The sequence below is a fragment of the Lissotriton helveticus genome, chromosome 8 (genome assembly GCF_964261635.1).
Source record: "Lissotriton helveticus chromosome 8, aLisHel1.1, whole genome shotgun sequence".
NCBI classification, from domain to species: Eukaryota; Metazoa; Chordata; class Amphibia; order Caudata; family Salamandridae; genus Lissotriton; species Lissotriton helveticus.
Window position 1 is genome coordinate 1,438,600,265 of NC_136069.1, and position 21,286 is coordinate 1,438,621,550.

The 21,286-nt window shown below is 47.7% G+C and overlaps 1 protein-coding gene across 4 annotated transcripts in view; it reads right to left on the minus strand.

The window, feature by feature from the left end:
• APP (amyloid beta precursor protein) overlaps positions 1 to 11,538 on the minus strand; it is a 493,123-nt gene extending 481,585 nt beyond the window's left edge. For 2 of the 4 annotated variants that reach the window (XM_078658374.1, XM_078658372.1), the window contains exon 1: positions 11,218 to 11,460. In XM_078658374.1, coding sequence (XP_078514500.1) covers positions 11,218 to 11,298 — 81 coding nt within the window. In that variant the 5' untranslated portion in view covers positions 11,299 to 11,460. Of the gene's footprint in view, positions 1 to 11,217 lie in introns of all 4 variants that reach the window. The other 2 variants (XM_078658371.1, XM_078658373.1) reach the window with 2 other exon arrangements.
• Between the last annotated feature and the right edge of the window lie 9,748 nt (positions 11,539 to 21,286).

A 21,286-nucleotide genomic window follows, 5' to 3' on the forward strand; every position in this document is an offset into this window, starting at 1 on the left:
ACAAAATGACCTTACCCTTTATTAAATGCATAACATTTCTGTAGCCTATATAGAAACAAACCACAAACAAAGCAGGCATAAAATATTCAAAAGGAAAATGACAGAAGCAATTAAATAAAAAAAAAATCAAACAAGGAATTTAATTACCACTCCATGTAAAAATAAAAAAGCAGACCATTTAAAGACATACAAAAAAATACAACCAACAAAAAACACTTTACATAAAACCATTTCAACACTCTTACATACCATAACAGAACATGAAAATTAAATTATGCATAAGCCCCATAATACATCATATCAAAAGGGGAGTTTAAGTTGCTTTGGCACATTTGTAGAATTTACTTTAAATTTTACTTAATGGTAATTTTAATCCTTACCCTTTAAACCACATTATATGTTGCTAAACCTATACAAATTTGGAAGACAGATATTTGGTTTCTATAAACCACTGAGGGTTTCTTTTTGATGTCATGATATTAAACAAGAGTGGTTTGTATGTGACGCCTGATTTCGGAAAGTACATAATTGCACAATACAAGTTTTTTTTAAGAACACAAATGTGATGTGCTTTAATTGCTATGGAGGAAAATTAACTTTTCCAATAAGAAAAAGCTCACTGAAATCATGATGTTGAATTCTGTATTATAATACAAAGCTGCCTGCAGTTAAAGAAATAAAAAAAGTATTTTCTTCAAGACAAATCTAATAAAGCTTTTTTGCAATAGGAGTGCATACTTTGTCTGCAGGAGTGATGGCTTTTACAGTTGTGCTCTGAGCGATCCAGCTACCTACTGCAAACCCAATAAAACAGTCTGACAAGTTGCTGCGTGTGCACTTCTCCAGTGCAATGTTAAAGATTAGCCACATGTTGATGTTCTGCTTAGCAAAGAGCATTGTGATGCTTAAAGAATAATCACCAACTTAAAACAAGGAGGAAATCGGACTGAGGTACTATTTTTCAGCCTTCCCATATGTAATGGAAATTATGCATAGTCCAGGTACACTTTATATGACAACTATAGATGAACACAAAAGCAACGAGTGTATTTTCATTATTGGTAGGCTTTTCTGAAAAATGGAAATCTTCTTTGCTGTGGTAATAATGGATTGCCAATACGTGAAAATACCAGGTTTAAACATTTTTTAATGCAGTATTCCTAAACGCCTCAAGCAGTTACCATGAACCAAACACTAACAACCTTTCCCCCCCACTTCCTCCATTTTCACGACTACGCAAACAGTAGCTCAAAGCAAGAGCGGATATGTTGTCACGTGTGAAAATGGAATTACTTACTGGTAATCTTCAGTCCAATATATATAGATATATATATATATATTAAGCAGTGGGTGCCTGTTTTAAGACTTGCAGGGATAGTGTATTCAATATGGAATGGGTTAAGAATGAGGTCATAGGATGTATGTCTAAAAACACCTGCACAGTCACCTGAAGTTTATTACACCAGCAGAAGCTTACAGCAAAAGAGGTATGTTACAATAGAATATCATTGAAAGTTCACAATTCTAAGGGAGATCCCTATTGGTAACAGACCATTGCAATAATGATTCAAATCTTCAAATTTCAATGGGAAAATGTCATATTTGAAGGCGAAACCTAGGACAGCAAAGGCAACAAAAGTGAAAAATATATAATCAGTATTTTTATATTGAATAATAGCACAAACAAGTGAGTAAACTAAATCAAATTCCAATCAATTTATTTATTTTCAACATGTTTGAATGTTGACAAAACATCCCAATTTACATACTATAAGCCCTTGCCCCTTTCAGACATCACTTTCCTCAACCATACCTTGTGCTTCCTGAAAAGGGAGATGCACACATTTTTGTCAAAGAAGGGAACAGGCCGAAGCCACACAGCACAGTTGATTTCGCTTTACAAAGACACCAGAAATTCATGACCAACACATACTAAAATAATGAGTTTAATACACAAACACGAAAAATTATTCCTGTTCAAGCAATCCATGCATCAGTAGGAAAGAAAATGGTATAGGAATGAGCAGCATGTACATGTGTGTTACCTCTGTAACTCACTCGTCGACTTCTTCCACACAAAGATTGCCAACATCTACAAAAACGTTGTAACCCAAACCGCCGCAGTCGGACTTCCCCACTCCTCCCACCAGCCTCCCGCCCCACCTCCTGACCGACTGGACACCTTTCTGCACTGAAACCACAACATTCATGTTCTGCATACAGTCTGGAGCTCCCACCAACCCCTGTCCCCATCACACCTTGAACATCGGACACAAAGAAATCGGACCCCCGCTCACCAGCATCATCAACATGGAATTCAGCTCCTCCAACTTCCCAGAAATCTGTAGGCACGCCATAGTCAAACCACTTCTGAAGAAGACCACAGCGGACTCAATGGACCTCAAGAACTACCCCCCCATCTCGCTCCTCCCCTTCCTGGTCAAGGTACCAGAGAAAGTGGTCAACTGCCAACTCACAGTCTACCTGGAACCCAACCACCTGCTCAACCCCTCCTGATCCGGGTTCTGCCCAAACCACAGCACAGAAACCGCACATATAACCACCACGGACGACGTAAGGCCCATCTTTGACCACAGCAAGTCAGCAGCCCTGATCTGCCTCGACTTACCAGCAGCTTCAACACCATCTCCCACCACCTCTTCATCCAAAGACTTCACACATCGGCATCTAAAGTAACACCCTAAAGCTGCTATCCTCTTTTCTCACCGGACACATTCAGAGAATCTGCCTCCTGCCATTCACCTCTGACCCAAGAGCATAATCTGGGGCGTACCCCAGGGCTCCTCACTCAGCCACACACTGTTTAATGTCTACATGACTCTGCTGGCACCCATCGCTCACAGCCATGGTCTCAACATCATCATCATCTACTCCGACAACACTCAGCTGATACTCTCCCTCACCAAAGACACTGACAACAACAGAGCGAACTTCAAGAATGCAATGACCAACGTCTCCGACTGGATGATATCCAGCTGCCTCAAACTCAACACCAAAAAAAACCTGAAGTGCTCCCCTTTAGAAGACCCTCCCTCACAGTGGTGGGATTCCTAGTGACCATCCACCTTTGGACCAGCACCACCCACGCCAGCAGCCTCTCAATCCTCCTCGACAGCGAACTCTCCATTAGACGTCAGATCAGGTTGCCTCCACCTGCTTCAACACCCTCCAAATGCTCCAGAAAACCGTCAGATGGATCACAACTGACACCAGAAGAACTGTTACTCAAGCCCTCATCACCAGTCGACTTGACTATGAGAACGGTGTCTACGCCGGTACCACCAACCTCCTGTTCAAGCTCCTCCAAACAATCCAGAATGCAGCCGAATCATCCTGGACCTGTCCAGATGAGCTCACATCAACCCCACCTCCGTAGCCTGCACTTGTTCCCAGTCAAGAAGAGATGCCACTTCAAGCTGCTCATGCACATCTACAAAGCCATCCACAACACTGGACCAGAAAACCTAAACAACCGTCTGACCTTCCACCAGACACCTGGAGTCTGCCGTCCTGGCCCTTGCCACAGTTACCATTGTGCCAGAGGACGCTCCTTTTACCACCTCGCAGCCAAAGCCTGTGGAATCACCACCCCATCCACCTCTGAATATCTACCTCCCTTGCCAACTTCAGGATCAGACTCGACACCTGGCTGTTTGAGTAACTCCACCTCACCCAAGCCCCTGGGTACCCCTCGGGGTGATTAGCACACTCTACAAGTTCTGATAGACTGACTTCCAATGGGTTGGCTGTCTCAAATTAGTACCCTTAATAAACTCATGATGCAGGAATCAACGAGCAACTAACCTAAGCTGTCATTACAATATATATGTACACCAGGAAGTGCTTCAAACCTTTGAGGAGAAGCATTAGCAAAGCACATATCTCTTACATTTAAAAAGCTAGTGAATACCTACTGGCTTTATCAATCCCGGTTTGCACAGATCCCCTAGTGCATTTTATTTTAAATTTCAATCTACCATTCTGAAATGATATCAACTTTGTTGGATTAGCTAGAAAATGCCACCATTGTGTGCAGAATCACATACCTGTTGACATTTAGGCATTTTTATTTATTGTTCTAACATGCGAGAGGGCCGTTTTAGAACAGTATGGAAAATAAAACAAAGTTGCAAGACAACCACACAAATAAGCAAGTGGACCAGCTATGTATTGTACTGTACACAATAGGCCTTTGACAATATCAGAAAACATAACCGCCCTCTGAACTAGACCTAAACACCCGCAAAACAGCACACAGCCTCCCCTTCGGCCCAAAAACTCCCCCTGATGTTCTTTTCTAAAGCTTCCGCATACTCTCAGCCTGTAATCTGCCTTAAAAATACAACCCTATAGGATAGTTCCTCAAATTGCCAGTATATTCACTTATAACACCCAAAGTTCAAAATAATTTTAAAAAACTCGGGGACAAACAACTCATTTTCTGCTATGTAGATTTGGTCTGTCTAAATGCCAGTAAACTTACAATAAAAATTAATAATAAAGAAAAGAAGAAAAATAAAAAAAAAAAGGACAAAACTTTTCAACAAGTTATTTTAACAAAATTAGTTTTTACTATATTTTCCCCTTCAGTCCTCTCGATAGTCAGTGAGGAGGTTAAGTAAAATCAGAACAACTTCAACAGCAGTGCATTAGGAACAGGAGTAAAACCTGTCATAAAATGCACGCTCCCTCCCCGTTGCAAGTCTTTACCTAAGAACTGTGAAGCTACCCATAAGAAATGACAACCAACCTATAACCCTAGTCAGTGAGATTTTAAAGCACCGAACCACCATATAAAACAAACTTAAAAAAAAAAAAACTAGCACATGGTCAGCCAGCCATAAACAAAAACATAGAAGTGGAAACGTGTCAACTAAAACATTCAAATAGGAAGACACTGTAAGAACGGCAACAAATGGTCTGTAAATAATCACGCGATGGCAACAGGAGAAAACTGAAAGGCTACTGTAGTCTATTTTCCAGTGTTTAATTCTGTGCAGTCATGCAAGTTGCTCGTGCATTCCGTTGAAGACAGGCAGGGAAAGCAAAGCCACACCAAAGTATAAAATGAATTGAGGTCTCCAACCTTTTCTGTAATAAGAGCTACTTATGTTCAGTGAAAATCCTCCCAGGCTACTAATATTAGAGATGTAATAGTAATCACATAAGACAAGGTCACATTAGTGGCCACAACATGCAAGATTGTAAGCAGTGATCACCTCGGTGCATCAGGCATGGTTGGCAGCAGGTATTTAAAAAATGCTTTGTCAATGTGGAATGCCTCTACATGGGCAACACAGAACAGCCATAGGTGCACGGCCCCTAGCACCAGGCAAGTTAATAATATTAATAAGTGCTCCCCTACACAGTTTGATTATTACCACTCAAATACCAGCTTTAAATTATAAAAATAACCACTCAAATACCAGCTTTAAATATACACACATATACATATACATACACACACACATCAACCATTCCCCCAAAATATCAACTTACTGTAAATACAAACATTCTCATCTCCAATACACGTTTTTCAGTTGTGGTACACATATATTCATTCAAACCAAGCAAAAGCTTCAAATTTAGTTCACAGGCTGCACACAGGAGAGCTAGTTACAGGTAGCTGGTGGGCTACCACTATCTACTCGCTGGAGAAGCCTGCATTAGCCATTCATGAGAAATGATGGCAGAAGGAGGGTCCTCTTGTATAAAGGACAATCAAGACAATTCTGGGGGGGGAGGGGGGAACGTGGCTTTAAAAAAATATATAGTATACACACACACACACACACACACATATTTACACATACACAGTGCTTTAAATTAAAGCACTGTGTATGTGTAAATATGTGTGTGTTAAATGGGCCGGTACCTTGATCCACGGCAAGGCATGCTCAGGTTAGGTTTCTGATCCAGTGCAGGGCTTAGGCCACTCTGCTTACGAGCAGCTTGTAATTAACTCGGTTGAAGTATCCTTTTCTAGAGTTGCTGGTGAAGATTCCAGCAGCGCCCATTTGAGTGTCCCCAAACTGCAGGGGTGTGAGAGGGCTTGTGTCACACTGTGATTAACAGGACAGGGTCTCTGGACAGACCCTGCCTGCACCGTCAATCAGGTGCGCAGCAACCATTGGGTTGAAAGTGCCACCAGGACTTTCATTTTGTGTTATGAGTTAATCTGTGTTTTTTTACATAAACACACTTCTCATGTGTTTTAATATGTGCTGTAACTAGTACAGAAGTTTCTATGTATGATTATATGTTGTCCTTAGCCCCGCCCCTTGCCCCACCCATTTGCCACACCTCTATTTTAATGAGTACCTGCTCTTATTTTTCCCCATTTAAAGCACTGCACATACACACACACACACACACACCCACACACACATATATATACACGCACATACATATATTAGCTTTAAAGGGACTTGGCGCTAATTTAAAGGCGAGCTTTTGAGCATGGGATAAAGGTTTTCATTTGGCCTAATTAGAGTAATCCTCTTATCAGCCCGACTGCGATGAGAAACTGTTGGACTGTTTGAGGGCCCTACTTCAGCGAGCAGCACCATAGTCAGTGTGGTGGAAAGAATGGAAGATAAAAAGGGGTAATTTATAAAGGAGGCAAGAAATATATATATATCTCTGCAAAACGGATAACCAGGTGTTAGGAGCACTGCAAAGCCTGGGTGCACGATAGGTTTGAACAGGGGTTATAAAGAGGACCTTTCTGATATAATTACAAAATAGTGGTCCCTGTGTCCCAGCTGTTCCCGCTAAAATGCATTTAAATTTTAAAGACACCGAGGAAAAAGGTGTTTGTTTCAAAGGGGCATCAATCTATTTACATACTCCTTTATCAGAAGCAAACACTGGAGATCAGGTTCTGAATATAGTTCTTCCCAATGTTTTGAGACATGTGGTTAAAGTTCGTTGGATGGCCCTGCTAACTACAGCTCATTAGCTCTTGTAACCCAGAAAAGTAAATACCTAACACGAATCAATCCTATAAATAAATGAATGGGCGCCAGTTCATTTTATTAGGCAAAGTTACATTGGCCTGCAAATACACCCAGTGGACCTTGCAAATCACTGCATGCGAGAAGTTGTTTTTTCCAGGTGTGTGTAGAGTGCACTTTATGACAAAAATAATCGAGCCAGTTGTGTTTAACGTGTATTGTCATACCACTATGCACAACGGTTCACTGTTCACTATGTATACTAGCAGGTTACATGCTAAAGACAGAATGGATAAACCCGCGCCATCAAGGCTCCCTTCTCCAGGGTGCAAAATGGCCTCGGTTGGTTTCGTCTGGCAGAACGGTAAGCCATGTATGTACCCGAGCAGCGAAGGGGCAGAGCAACGAGGTAACCCGGCCGTCCACAGAAGCGATTACAAACAATATCTCGGCTCATACCAGATTTCAGAGGGAGGAGGGAGGAGGGAGGGGACGAGGAGATTGAGCCCGGCAGATAAGGCCACGGGTTTCTGAACGCATTCCTCCCTTTCTCCTTGCTCAGACACCCAGAAAAGGGGATAAAAGGAAGGGATGCTTCTGAACAACAGATTATACGTGCATCCTCGGGCGGTGTTTTCACGTAGCAAGGTGGCGTGGGTGGAGGGGGGTGGCTGCTGCCTGAGGTGTCAGTCCTGCTCCTCCTGCCAGCACCGGAGCCTTCCCCTGCTGCACTGCAGAGGCGCCATCTTCCCGGCTCCGTCTTTCATCCGTCCGCGCGCACAACATGAAGGCCCGGGCCCGCGCCGCGCTGACAGGTTCAGCACAGCTGCTGAGGGCGGGGGGTTCACCGCGAGAGCGCACATTCCCGGACAAACACTCATTTCCGGCCCTCTGTTTACCTCCCCCGCCCCCATCCAGGCCACTCTCCGCAGGCACCACCTGACCAGGCCCGAGCCCGGCGCCGAGGCCAGCTGCCGCCCCGGGGAATGAACACCGGCTTTTTACTGCACTTACACACGAGCACACACAGCTTAACGTGTACCAAACGCATCCCACCGGGAGCGACTGCCAACTGTGCCCCACAAACCACCCTCCATACAAGACGAATCACTAAGACAACTGATGGGGGAGGGGGCGACAGCTCGGCTGCTCTTCACACATTGTAAATTGTTCACTCATTGTAACTTTGTATTTTTTTTCCCTGTACATTCCTCACTCCTGCGTGCTTTGTTGGATTTTGTGTCTATGTAACCTTCATTTTTAGTTTGGAATGTTTTGTGTTTCCACTGTTCTCTTGTAACGTAACTGGCCTCTATTGTACAGCGCTCTGACACCTTCGGGTAATGTCCGCGCTTTATAAAAATGCACAAAAATAAATAAATAACATTAAAAAAACACACAGAGGTTCGCAAATACGAGACGGAATCCCATAGGGAAGTCATCTCACAAGTTGTTGGCAGGTGTGTTGGGGTGCTTCACACACGGTGGCGGCCCATCTGCGTCTCCCACACCCCATGCTCACAGGTGTGGAAGGGGGGTAAGTGGACCTCAGCAGTGCAGGAGGAACCTCAGAGGGTTCTGTAGGTTTGCTGAGCGCACTATCTGGGGAGTTTATACTATCGCTGGGCAACACATCCAGGGCGGGACTACTTACTCCAAAGGCCAGGCCCAAGCATTCCAGATGTGAACAGAAGGCCCTCACGAGTAGTGGCAAGTCGCACGACGCTAGGAGCGATGTAAAAGGCCCAATGCCGGATCTGCTTTCCTTGAGGGAGTCCACCCCTCTGCACCTCACACAAGGGGGCTTGCATGTGTGCGGGGGCGGGGAGCCGAAAAGCTTAGAAGAAAGAGGACATATACATCTCACCCCAGAAGTGAAGGGGTCACCTCATATATTGGCAATCGTGCAGCGACACAGAGGCTCTCCTATAGGTATGCTGACCCCAGAATCCCACACCCTCTGCATTACACCCAAATTCTCATCATTAAATTACTTTAGTTTTATCGCATGACCATAAAAGTGCAAATGCAATGAATACATACAATACATAACATTAGCTGCCGTCATAGGTGACTAGTCCCATGACCAATGAATGGCCAATCATTCTATCAAGTGGAGGTTCATAACCAAGAAAGCCAATCACACACACACACCTGCTGTCGCCATGAGCTCAGCAGCGGACGACAGTACCCTGTGCCACTAACTACACTTTGGCGGGGTGGAAGGAATGGAGACTATGTAGATCATTAGTCGATAGGGATGGGGGCAGCACTCAACAAAAGAAGAACACTACATCCATCTCTCATTTTCTGGGTTGGCGACCTCCACTGTACCCGAGGATGGCGGTGATAGTGTAATGCATCTAGGGTGCATGCCACAGGGACTCTGCTGCCCCCCCCCTCCCCCTCCTCCTCCTCCACCACCACCACCACCACCACACACACACACACAGAGAGATGGGAGAGGCGGAGCAAGTTCTGTAATCAATAACTGTGGCCTCGATGACGCTCATGTTACATAGCTCCTTTGTGAGCCTCGGCAGCCCTTCTGGGCGCATTACATGCAGACAGTAAGGTTTCAATACCGGGGCGGTGGGGGCGCCGCCAGCCCCCTCCCCGACAGTCGTTCTGATGTCATTACCGCTGGCAGTGATCGCACCACACAGAACCCTCTGACAGCTCTGTTACTGGGCGAGGACTGGAGACGGGGTGCCAGGCGGCAGCCCCCTCCCTGCTCCGAGGCAGAGACGTCTGTCGACACCGCCATCCCCTGCAGGACCCTGGCTCCGAGCCCCCCGGCGAGGAGGGCCGGCGACGTGTGCACCGAGACTCACACCGCCGAAGAAAGGCACTACAATGGCAGGAAAGGAACGGGCTTGTCCTACGTCGCCTCCCGGGATTTGTTACAAGTCGAACAATGCCTCGCAAGAAACCGGGCTCCACAGCAAACAAGCTGCGAGGGGGAAACACAGGACGAACACACTCACCCACGAGGAGTAGCCACTTAACACCTACTGTCAGGAAGAGCAGGCAGTAAGCACACACTGAGCTCAGTAAGCACACACTGATCTCCTCCACAGGTGTACGTGGGTGGCTCACTCCATGCTCACGAGTGGGGGCAACGTAGAAGGCATCAACCTATACTCTGAATTCACAATAGCATCACCCGAGGCACAGTGTGAGAGACGCCGCTCACAGCCCGACGTGGAACTATACAAATGATAACAAGAAAGGGCCCGCGGGTGTAAATCAGCACAACTGCGCCAGTAGTTTAGGAGGGCACATAAAGCGAAGAAAAAAGGAAGAGTGGGCTACTTAGTGGGAGATGCACCACCTAGGTGGGTGCACATATCAATCAGCCTGTACCACAGGTCAATGTATTGGGGTATGAGGCTCCATTACGGAAGGGGGTTCACATATACATACTGCACACCAGGCCGGGACTGTAGGAGGCACAGGCACTGCACTGGAGCAAGAATGGCGCTATATCAAGGGCGCACACAGCTAGATGCATATGCCAAGCTGGCGGTATCATGGTGGCACACAGGGGGGAGGAAGCATATGCCAAGCTGGCGGTATCATGGAGGCACACAGCTGGGGTGGGTGGGGGGCTTATGCCAAGCTGCCGGTAGTAAATGGCGAGGGGGGGGGGGGTTACAGGGGCGTAGCTATAATAGGTGCAGCAGGTGCAGTGGCACCTGGCCCCAGGCTCCTAAAGGGTCCAACGAACCTTGATAATTTCTGAATTTTACTAACCTAGCAGCAGTCAATGGACCACTTTCCTTGCTTGCACCCGGGCTCATGGCTTCATTGCTACGCTACTGGGGGGCATGTGGCAAGCCGACTAAACCACAGCTGGATACACACCACGGAGATAACGTATCCCGGGGCAGGAGGGTACTTAACACAAGGACGGGAGACTCACAGGTACATGTGCACGAACCCACACCCGGCCAGCAGGGCACCGCGGGGGCACACACACAGCTATCCGCCACTGTAACACACTCGTTGTGTAAATCACAGTAAAGCTCTCTTGTACACGGAATAACACACGGCCGGGCAACCTAGGTCAGCACAGATGAGATCAGAGCCACCGAGCACAGCACCCTGGGTCCGGGGGCACCAGCCCGTGCACAGTGCGGCTGCAGCCTCGTCCACATCGGGGGGCGCTCGCCCCGTGCACCAGCAGGGACGGGGCGATCCTCCCACGGAGGACAGACAGCACACGGCGGCGTCTTACCTCCAGAGCCCGGGCCCTGGCGGCGCAGGCGAGCAGCAGCAGCGGCAGCATCGCGGCTCCGGCCATCCGGACTCCCAGCATCGGTTCGACGGCGGTCCTCCCGGGGCTGCGGCTGAGCAGGGCTCGGAGACCAGACACACTGAGGCGGGGGCAGCGGCGGAGGGAGGCGGGGGCAGCGGCGGCCGGGCTGAGCGAGGCAGGCACGGCTCTCCCACAGGCGTCGTCAGCTGATCCTCGGCACTTTGCAACAGCGACCTCTAGCGCCCGGCGACGGCGCTGCAGGCAGCGGGGGCGGAGCGTGCCTCACCGGGGAGGGGAGGGCGGGCCGCGTCTCGCAGGCAGGCACAATAGACGCATTCCTGCCTCTCCCGGGGGGCGGGGCGCAGGTATCTGCCCCTCCACCCTCCATAGCACCGCGCGCGTCGGTGGATCTCTTTAGCTGCTGGTTACCGCAAGAAGCGGTTGCAACTGTGCTAAGCACAGTGGGAGCAAACCAAAACTGCTGCGGTCGGGGAAATCCCAGTTCACTAGTAATTAACTGGTTTATATCCGTTCCCGTAGCCAGCTACGGCGTCCGTGGGTGTTCTGAGACCTCGGAGCCCTCAAGGAGCGAATGCACCACGTAGAGCCGGGTTTTTGTTTGCATGGGTAAACCCTGGCTATTCCCCGCACCTCTAAACCAAAAGACATGGAGCCGAGCAATGCCTGTCAGTGTGAACTGTCAATTACCATGTTTCCCAGGTCCACGATTGACTAATTAGGCCAGTCCAAGGCTTTTTCTTAGAATTTTCGTAGTCCTACTTCAAAATAGGACCGCGCGTCACAGAATTCCAAGAAACACGGGATTGGCCTAACTGGCCACGCGTGGAATTGGGAAACTTGACAGGTATGTGGATGGGTAGATTAATTGATGAGTTAAAAATAGATTGTGTTAGTCACAGTGTGAGGATGGATCTAGACAGGATCGATGCCTCAGTCACCAGTATCAACTGTATTAAACATGCAAAGAGAGGCCACCATTGGATCAGTGCAAGCATTACAAATGGGCTGGGCACTGTAGTGCCAAGAATATCCACATCTCGTATAAATCAAATCAATCATTTGTAGAGCGCGCTACATACCTGTGAGGGTCTCAAGGTGCTGGGGGGGGGGCGTTGCCGCTACTCGAAAAGCCAGGTCTTGAGAAGTCGTCTGAAGGCCAGCAGGTCCTGGGTCTGTCCTAGGCCGGTAGGGAGGGTGTTCCAGGTCTTGGCGGCAAGGTAGGAGAAGGATCTGCTGCCGGCGGTGGCTTTACGGATGCGTGGAACTGTGGCGAGGACGAGGTTGGCTGAGCGGAGGCTGCTGGTGGGGGTGTAGAAGCTGAGTCGAACGTTGAGGTATGCTGGTCCGGCGTTGTGTAGAGCTTGGGTGAGGAGTTTGAAGGTGATCCTCTTGGCGACGGGAAGCCAGTGCAGGTCTCTCAGGTGGGGTGTGATGTGGTTGCGTCGGGGGACGTCGAGGACCAGTCGTGCCGAGGCGTTCTCGAATGCGTTGGAGCCGTCTCAGGAGCTTGGTTGTTGTCCCTGCGTAGAGGGTGTTCCCGTACTCCAGTCTGCTGGTGACAAGGGCCTGGGTGACGTTTTTTCTCGTGTCGGAGGGGATCCACTTGAAGATCCTGCGGAGTATTCGGAGGGTGTTGATGCAGGAAGCGGAGACGGCGTTGACCTGCTTGGTCATGGTGAGGGCAGAGTCGAGGATGATCCCCAGGTTACGTGCGTGGTCCGTGGGTTCTGGGGCTGTTCCTAGCGATGTTGGCCACCAGGAGTCGTCGCAGGCTGAGGGGGTGGAGCCGAGGATGAGTACCTCCGTCTTGTCTGAGCTCAGCTTCAGTCTGCTGTCCATCATCCATTCGGCAACGGCCTCCATTCCTCGTGGAGGTTGGTTTTGGCGGTGCGGGGGTCTTCAGTGAGGGAGATGATCAGCTGGGTGTCATCGGCGTAGCAGATGATGTTGAGGCTGTGCTGTCGGGTGACGTGGGCGAGTGGTGCCATGTAGATATTGAACAGCGTCGGGCTGAGGGCTGATCCCTGTGGAACGCCGCAGATGATCTCGGTGGTCTTGGAGCGGAAGGGTGGGAGGCGGACGCTCTGGGATCTGCCGAAGAGGTAGGATGGCGTCCAGGCCAGGGCATTCTCTTGGATTCCGGCATTGTGGAGGCGTGCTGTAGGGTGCTGTGGCAGACTGTGTCGAAGCCGGCGGATAGGTCCAGAAGGATGAGGGCGGCTGTTTTTCCTTTGTCCATAAGGATCCTGATGTCGTCGGTGGCGGCAATGAGGGCGGTCTCGGTGCTGTGGTTGCTGTGGAAGCCGGACTGGGAAGGGTCCAGGATGTTGTTGTTTTCGAGGTAGCGGGTCAGCTGTCTGTTGACGATCTTTTCCGTGACTTTTGCCGGGAAAGGGAGCAGGGAGATGGGCCGGAAGTTCTTGAGGTCCTTGGGGTCCGCTTTGGCTTTCTTCAGTAGGGCGTTGATCTCTGCGTGCTTCCAGCTCTCCGGGAAGGTTGCTGTCTCGAAGGAGATGTTGATTGTTTTCCGGAGATGAGGTGCGATGGCTGTGCTGGCTTTGTTGAAAACGTGGTGTGGGCATGGGTCAGATGGGGATCCGGAGCGGATGGAGTTCATGGTCTAGATGGTCTCTTCGTCGCTGACGTTGGACCAGGCGGTCAGGGCGCTGGTGCGGGTGGCGGTCGCAGGAGTGGTGGTCTCGGCGGCGGAGGTGGGGTGGCAGTGTTGAAGCTGTCGTGGATGTCGGTGATCTTGCGGTGAAAGAAGGTGGCCAGCGATTTGCACAGGTCTTGCGATGGGGGAATGTCGTTGGTGTTGGAGCTGGGGTTGGAGAGTTCTTTTACAATGCTGCAGAGCTCTTTGCTGTTGTGTGTGTTGCTGTCTAGACGGTCCTTGAAGGCAGTCCTCTTGGTGGTCCTGATGAGTTGGTGGTGTCTGCGGGTGGCGCTCTTGTGGGCTGTGTAGCTGTCTGGTGTTCGGTCGCGGAGCCAGCTCTTCTCCAGCTTCCGGCAGGCGCGCTTGGAGGTCTGGAGGTCTTCGGTGAACCATGTGGCTTTCCTGTTGGTGTGGTTGGCGGCGGGTGTCCTGAGTGAGGCGAGGGTGTCGGCGCAGTTGTTGATCCACTGTTTGAGGTTGATGGCGGCGGTGTTGGGGTCGGTGGGGTCGGCGGGTGGTCTCAAGGTGAGGGTGGTGGTCAGTTGGTCCTCGGTGACCTTGCCCCAGCAGTGGCGTGGCATCTGTTGGGTGCGGTGGTGTGTGGTGGGTTTCCTAAAGGTGAAGTGGACGCATCTGTGGTTGGTCCAGTGGGGCCCGGTATAAAGAATTACTAACATAATGCCAGTACAAGTAGTCCAGTAAGAGTGGAGAGCATTGTTCTTCTTTCTTGTTCTGCAGATTTGTTGAGCTCACTAACACCTGGGAGGATATCTTGCCGCTGAACAGGTGGGTATGTGTCTGGCCACTCCAAGGCACTAGTGGTACTACTCGAAAATTCAGTTCTTCAGCTACTTGCTGAATTCAAGAAGTGAGGAGGAGGTTCTTACGTGTAGCAGCAGGTTGTTCCACGCTTTATGAGCAATATAGAAGGCTCAACTGCCGCTTATGATTTTCCGTATGAGTTTGATTTTTCCAGGAGTCTAGACGAGTGGAGGTGTTGTAGTGTAGTTCCTATATTCGCAATGGGCTCTGCGCATTGGAATAATATATCCTATAGATTAGACGTAGGACGAGGTCGCCTAGGTCTCTATCGAATATACTAAACTTAATAGTGACTGCCAGCTAACTCAGAGGTCACTAGAAACTTTCTGGAATTCACAAGAAGGGATTCGTTTCTGACAACCGCATAAACATGACGACTTTGTTTCCCAAGAATGAGAAATATATCTCTAGAGTCGCGGAAACAATAGATAAATCTTTCACTCAGTCAATAGTGCATGCTTTGTTTCAACAGAGTTTGTAGAGAAATAGAGAGACGGGCGTCTTCAATAAAAAAGGTTTATTGAACAGTCTTCTTTCTCATACAAGAGAAGTGAACTGCTACAATCGTTAAGCAGACTGCAAAGTATAATGCGTACAGCGAGAATAGTTTCATTTAATAAAACTGTAAAAGCATTGTATGGTCTCTAAGCCATATAAAAATACATACATAAATAACATTGACTAAAATACTCAACTGGTGCTTCTAAATACGCCAACCCTAATGTACCTAACCTAAGTCTAGTACGCGGTAAGAAGTAAGTATTGTGTAGTATAAGTTTAGTTGTTTTTGCCAAGAATCTACCAATGGTTTCTCTAGGTTCTAATCAGCTCCATACCTTGGTTAGAATGAAGGAGGTCTGGTATCTCTGTCTCAGGACTCAATTTCCCAACACCCCGCAAGGGGAGCTTGGAAACACCGGAGCTGGATTCCCGGCAAGAGAAAGGCAGCCTCTTGATCAGTGCATCAGCTGGAGAGTCGGCTTCCTTCGGCACTTGCTGTAGCGAGTTGCGTCGGGCAAGTAGATAGTCAAACTGCTCTGAACCAACCTAGTTTGCCATATCAAGTGAAGATATATTTGTACCTTGAAGGTGTTTAGGAATGCCATAGATTGATGTAAAGTTGGGCATAATAACGTCAGGAAAGAACCCCTAGGGATTAGTTGTTCTTTGCAATGTACATGAGTTCTTGGAAAAATCTATATTCAAGCAAGGGGAAGGATCCTTAACTGCTCCAGCTGATTTTCCAAGAAATCGTTGTGACATTTGGTACGGGTAGAAGTAGCCATGCCTGTATTTGGTCTGCATGGGCTATGTCTAAATAAGGGATTGATTTCCATGCCTATATAAGGGCAATGTGAATTGTACCTATATAAGGGCATGAATCGGGAAAATTCACTCGGAGCCTAAAACGCCACAAAACACCCTCTCTCCTTTATTATGTACGACATTACTAAGTTCTAAACACATTAAAACATATCTAAACATGATGTGTTAAAACCCACCCAAAATACATAAAAATGCATTAGTACTGGTTGTACACGAAAAGCATATGTGCTGTACGCATTTAAAGCAATGTTTCATTCAAGGCATATAGAAGACATTTGAAAATGCTATCCGAATGAATCATGAAAATACATTTATTAAATGGCTCGTAGTTACAGAAGAAAAAGTCGAGACCATTCCCTAGCATATTATATAAACTGTTTGAATGCGGACAAAGTCAAATATTGTCTCTTGGAAGTTTTTCAAAGAATTCTAGTTCTCTATGAATAGTTCTACTATGAACAGATTACTTTGTGCCAAAAAATAAAACCAAAAAATACAAATTTGGAAAAACAAAAGCTTGATCATAGAAAAAAGAACTCCAAAGTTAGAAACTTGTTTTGAAAAAATGAAGGTCGAATTCAGAGTCTCTCAGAACACTGTGTGCCAATTTCAAAAGTCAGTGTTATTGTTTGGAGAAAACATCAAATCTTCTAAGACTGAAAAGAATTAGTCTACCATTGTATGTGAAAGTTAGATCACCTCGTTAAGAAGATTAATTGCACAAAGATGTGAAGCATCTCCGTCAGCATTGGTCACGTTAGCAATGTTCAAATTGGATACCTGTGTGCCGCTCTCCTCTCGTACCTCACCGTCAGCATTTTGCGTCTGTGAGATCTCAATGAATGCCGTCATCAGAATTGGTAGGTCGCTGGGGACAAGACTGGGCATGGGCCTTTACCGGGTCCAGCAAAGCATCAACATCCGTTGGCATGACTGATGGGAGTGTCAGACAGATGTCTAGCACGCATTCATCTCCACATACCAGGCATCGTAGAACAGGTAAGATGCAATGTCGAGGTCAATGGTTCAGTTTTTTGTAAAAAAATGGCTTTCATTCTGCTCAAAGTATCAATTCGTATAGAAGAGATGTTCAGTGAAGGCCATTACGGCGACTCCCGGTCTGTCTTGGTTTTTGGAAACAATACTTGCATACAGCAAGTGACCCTGGCTGACACAGTTACAAGATAGGCTGTACCTGGCAAAATGCCACAGCAGCCGTGTTTTGTTGAAGGAGAAGGACTAAGATCCCCAGGGGGCACGCTGCCTGAGCCCGCATCTGGGAATCATTTGATGCTGACCTGCTGACCGGCGCCTTCATAACGCCTCGCCGTGTTTTGTTGAAGGAGAAGGACTACGATCCCCAGGGGGCACGCTGCCTGAGCCCGCACCTGGGAATCATTTGATGCTGACCTGCTGACCGGCGCCTTCATAACGCCTTGCCGTGTTTTGTTGAAGGAGAAGGACTACGATCCCCAGGGGGCACGCTGCCTGAGCCCGCACCTGGGAATCATTTGATGCTGACCTGCTGACCGGCACCTACATAACATATCATCAACTCCGCTGCGCGGACGGGCGCCGGGTGAAGCCTGGGCCAAGGGCGGGCCCGTTTAAGCCCGTTCAAGACCGGCCAAGGACGGGACGGGCCACCCCTTTAATAACCTCATCTACAGATCGTCAAAAAGTGGTGAGTGACTCTTTGCATTCTTCCATTCTGTTTGCGTGATCCAGTGTGGGCTGGAACGTGAGTCATCTTGTCGCAGATACTCTTGCAAGTTAGCTCACTATGGCCATATCTCCACCCACAGGAGTAAATGGCAGAAGAAGCACAGTGGGGACATTAATGGGCACCCTGGACAACTTCTTGATCAGAGTGTCTAGCGCCTTGGCAAAAGACATTGAACTGACCGAAAAGTGGTTATCCCTTGACAATCTATGGGACAAACGGTCATCATTGGGAATTCTGGCAAGGGCAAAATCGTCTGTTACCCGATTGACCGATCCACAGGATACACTGATCCTCAGCGAGGGGGATGAGGGAAGCCGCATTGTACATCCAGAAGAGTCCCGTGTAACCCTAGACCCACTTGAAAACACCGCAGTAGCTGGGCAACAGAGAAGTAACGTTCCAAAAAGACACCCGTCACCAAATATAAAGACCAGATCAGCTAGGAATGCCAAAACTGGGTTGGGACAGTCACAGCAGGGGCAGTTAACGCTAAAAAGGAAACGTACAGGTGCTCAAATGCAAGCCACAGAGAGAAAGGCAAAAAAGCTAAAGAAACGATGCCTAAAGAGAGCTTGACAGTTAGCACTCCACCAAGCCCACATGATTTGGTACCGGTAAATGAAGGAGATAACAGACCGAGAAACAAGGAGGGTACAGTAGTCGAGGAGCCAGACCCCTCCTTATGGAAAAGACTGGAAAATATCGTAAAAAAGGTAACTCTTTCGATTCACGATAGACTGGACCGGATGGAATCAAGATTGGTATGCGTGGAACTTTTGCTCGCATCAGCACAAGCAAGGGGCAACCAGGGCAACGAGCGACATTGTGCAGAGCCAAAAAGGGCAGGACCAAGTATTGAGCGAACTAGTATTAATGTTACTGCTACTGTTCCCCTACATTCTGATGTTCACACAATTGGCAGTTCCACGTCTGTAGCAAATAGCCAGGTGACAGCCAGTGGTATGGGGCCCCGGTCCTATCCAGCAGGGGCTACCCACCTAGAACAAGTGTGTAGGGAAGGTGTTGGGGGGGGTTAGTAATCCTATTTCACAACAACCACTTGCAGTCCAATCCCTGTTAGTGTAAAACCACCTAAAACCCGTTCTGTATCTAGCCTGCAAACAATAGATCTACCCCCAGACTCCGCTCCCTAAGTGGTAATTTTAACAGGGGTGCCATCGCTTGAGCAAGGGAAGAGGGAAACCTACATGGAGTTGAAAAATAAGTGTATTTTCTGGCTCAATGAAAATCGTCCTCTACCACTCAATATGTGTGCAGAGATACGCTAGAAGAGTTAATTGGGTGGGTAGGCGGGCTAAGTCATTAGGGGGGGATTGTGTTATCATCAATTTCAGGGACACAAAATGTGTGGAATACATTTGTAATAGGGCCATGAAAAATCCTACCTCCCGAATCCAACCACTCCCCCTCATGTACTTTTATGCACCAATACAGACCCCGCAATGGGGACATTCAGTAGGGAATGAGGCACAGAATCAATATATCCCACAGAACATAAGGTTATATAACAGGTTTGAGGCCCTGTCTGAGTTGTCGGACTGTGATTGACAGCAAACCCAGAATGGTGGTAATAGGGCAGGTACCGCTCCACCAGTAGTAACATCTATACCAGAATTAGTCAGTGGAACCCAGCTAGCTAAAGAATCACTAACACTAAGTGAGTGGAACACATTAGATCTTCTGTCCTGGAATGTGGCGGGCCTTTCAGCCAAATTTCAGAATAAAGAATGGCTGGATTACGTAAATAAATACAATGTGATCTGTGCCCAGGAAACCTGGGAAGTGAATCCAACCAATTTCAATCTGGATGGTTATAAGCTGTTCGGCATCCCAGCAGTTAGATCAAAAGCAGGGAGAGCGAGAGGGGGTCTATTACTGTGGGTCCGCTTGACGTTAGAAGGAGTATGGAAGGATTTGAAATGGAAGTCAGATTGTATGTTGGCGGTACAGTTGAAAACGAGGGACCATAATCTAATTATTGTGAATTTTTATAATGTAGGAGGGAGCAGATTGGAGGAACTGGAGGAACAGCTAGGTACACAGTTAGAGAAGACGACGGATGTACTAGCCCTCCAAATTTTAATTGCAGGGGATTTTAATGGCCCTTTATGCCCGCAATTGATACCCTTTAAGGATGATTGGTCCTCCTGTATTATTGAGGAGGGAGCTAATTTTGAGCATACAATAGAGGGTACCAAATTGAACACAATGGTGAGAAATCTTGAGCTGGTACACACAATGGACCTCACACCATTAGACACAGAAAGGGGAGTGAATCCCACTTTTAAAGGAAGTGGGTGTTGTTCCTACATTGATTTTGTAATTGTATCCCGCTCCACAAAACAAAGAATAATCGAATTTAATATAGAGTGTAGCGGTTTCAGTGACCATAATCCCCTTACCATGACAATGTTACTCTCACGAGGGAATAAGGAAATGAGGAGAAGAGTAACGGATGTTAGGGAGACGATCACTGACCAAGGTAGACGTTTAAAATGGGCAAAAATGGATGGGGAAAGTTTTTATAATTCATTAGTAACTAAGGGCACGGTGTATCTGGAGGTGTTTTTTAACCTGGATGTAAGTGGGCTCCCACTGATTGAGGCTTTTGAGAACTTAGGATGGTTAGTGGATAGTCTATTGTCCTTTAAGGGGAAGGGCAAGGTATCAACCGAGCCCAAATGGTTTGACAGAGGCTGTTCCCGTGCTCAGCGCAACCTTAGAGCAGCACCTAAGCAAAAACCAAGGGATGGGCCAAGGATTACACGCTGCAGATTAAATTATAAACAAGAAGTCAAGCGCCGCAAAAAAGCCCTCCAAACTGAGATATGGGAAGACTTGCGCGAGGCAGCAGAAAAAAGGGACCGTTCTGGGTTTTGGTCAATAATTAACAGACCCTGTTTCCAAGAAAGGAATAGCCCGTGCATAGGGTCAACCGTACTCCCCGAACAATGGGTGGAGCATTTTGGTGGCCTATATAATCGAGGCACCCAGATGGAAGGAGAGCAGGTTGCCCGTAGGGAGACAAGCGCAGAGCTGACCACCTTCACTTTAAAAGAGATTGAGGGGGGCATAAAGGGTCTGACTCGTAACAAAGCACCTTGGCCGGATGGGATCCCGCCGGACCTCTTTTTAAGTAAGATCGAGTTATGGGGCCCGATATTGACAAGAGTTATAAATGCTGTTATAGCCTCGGGTCTCCCACGCTCTTGGTCGACGGCCATAATTGTCCCGATTTATAAGAAAGGCAGTAGGGACAACCCCCAATGTTATAGGCCCATCTCTCTGATAGATGTAACTGCAAAGGTGATGGGTAGGGCTATCCTGAACCGCCTTATGTGCTCGGAAGAAGAAAATTGTATATTATCAGATGTACAGTATGGGTTCAGGGCAGGCAGATCCACGACTGATCAGTGATTAAACTTATATTTACTGGTCACAAAATACACTGAAGCAAGTAAGGAAAAAGTGTATCT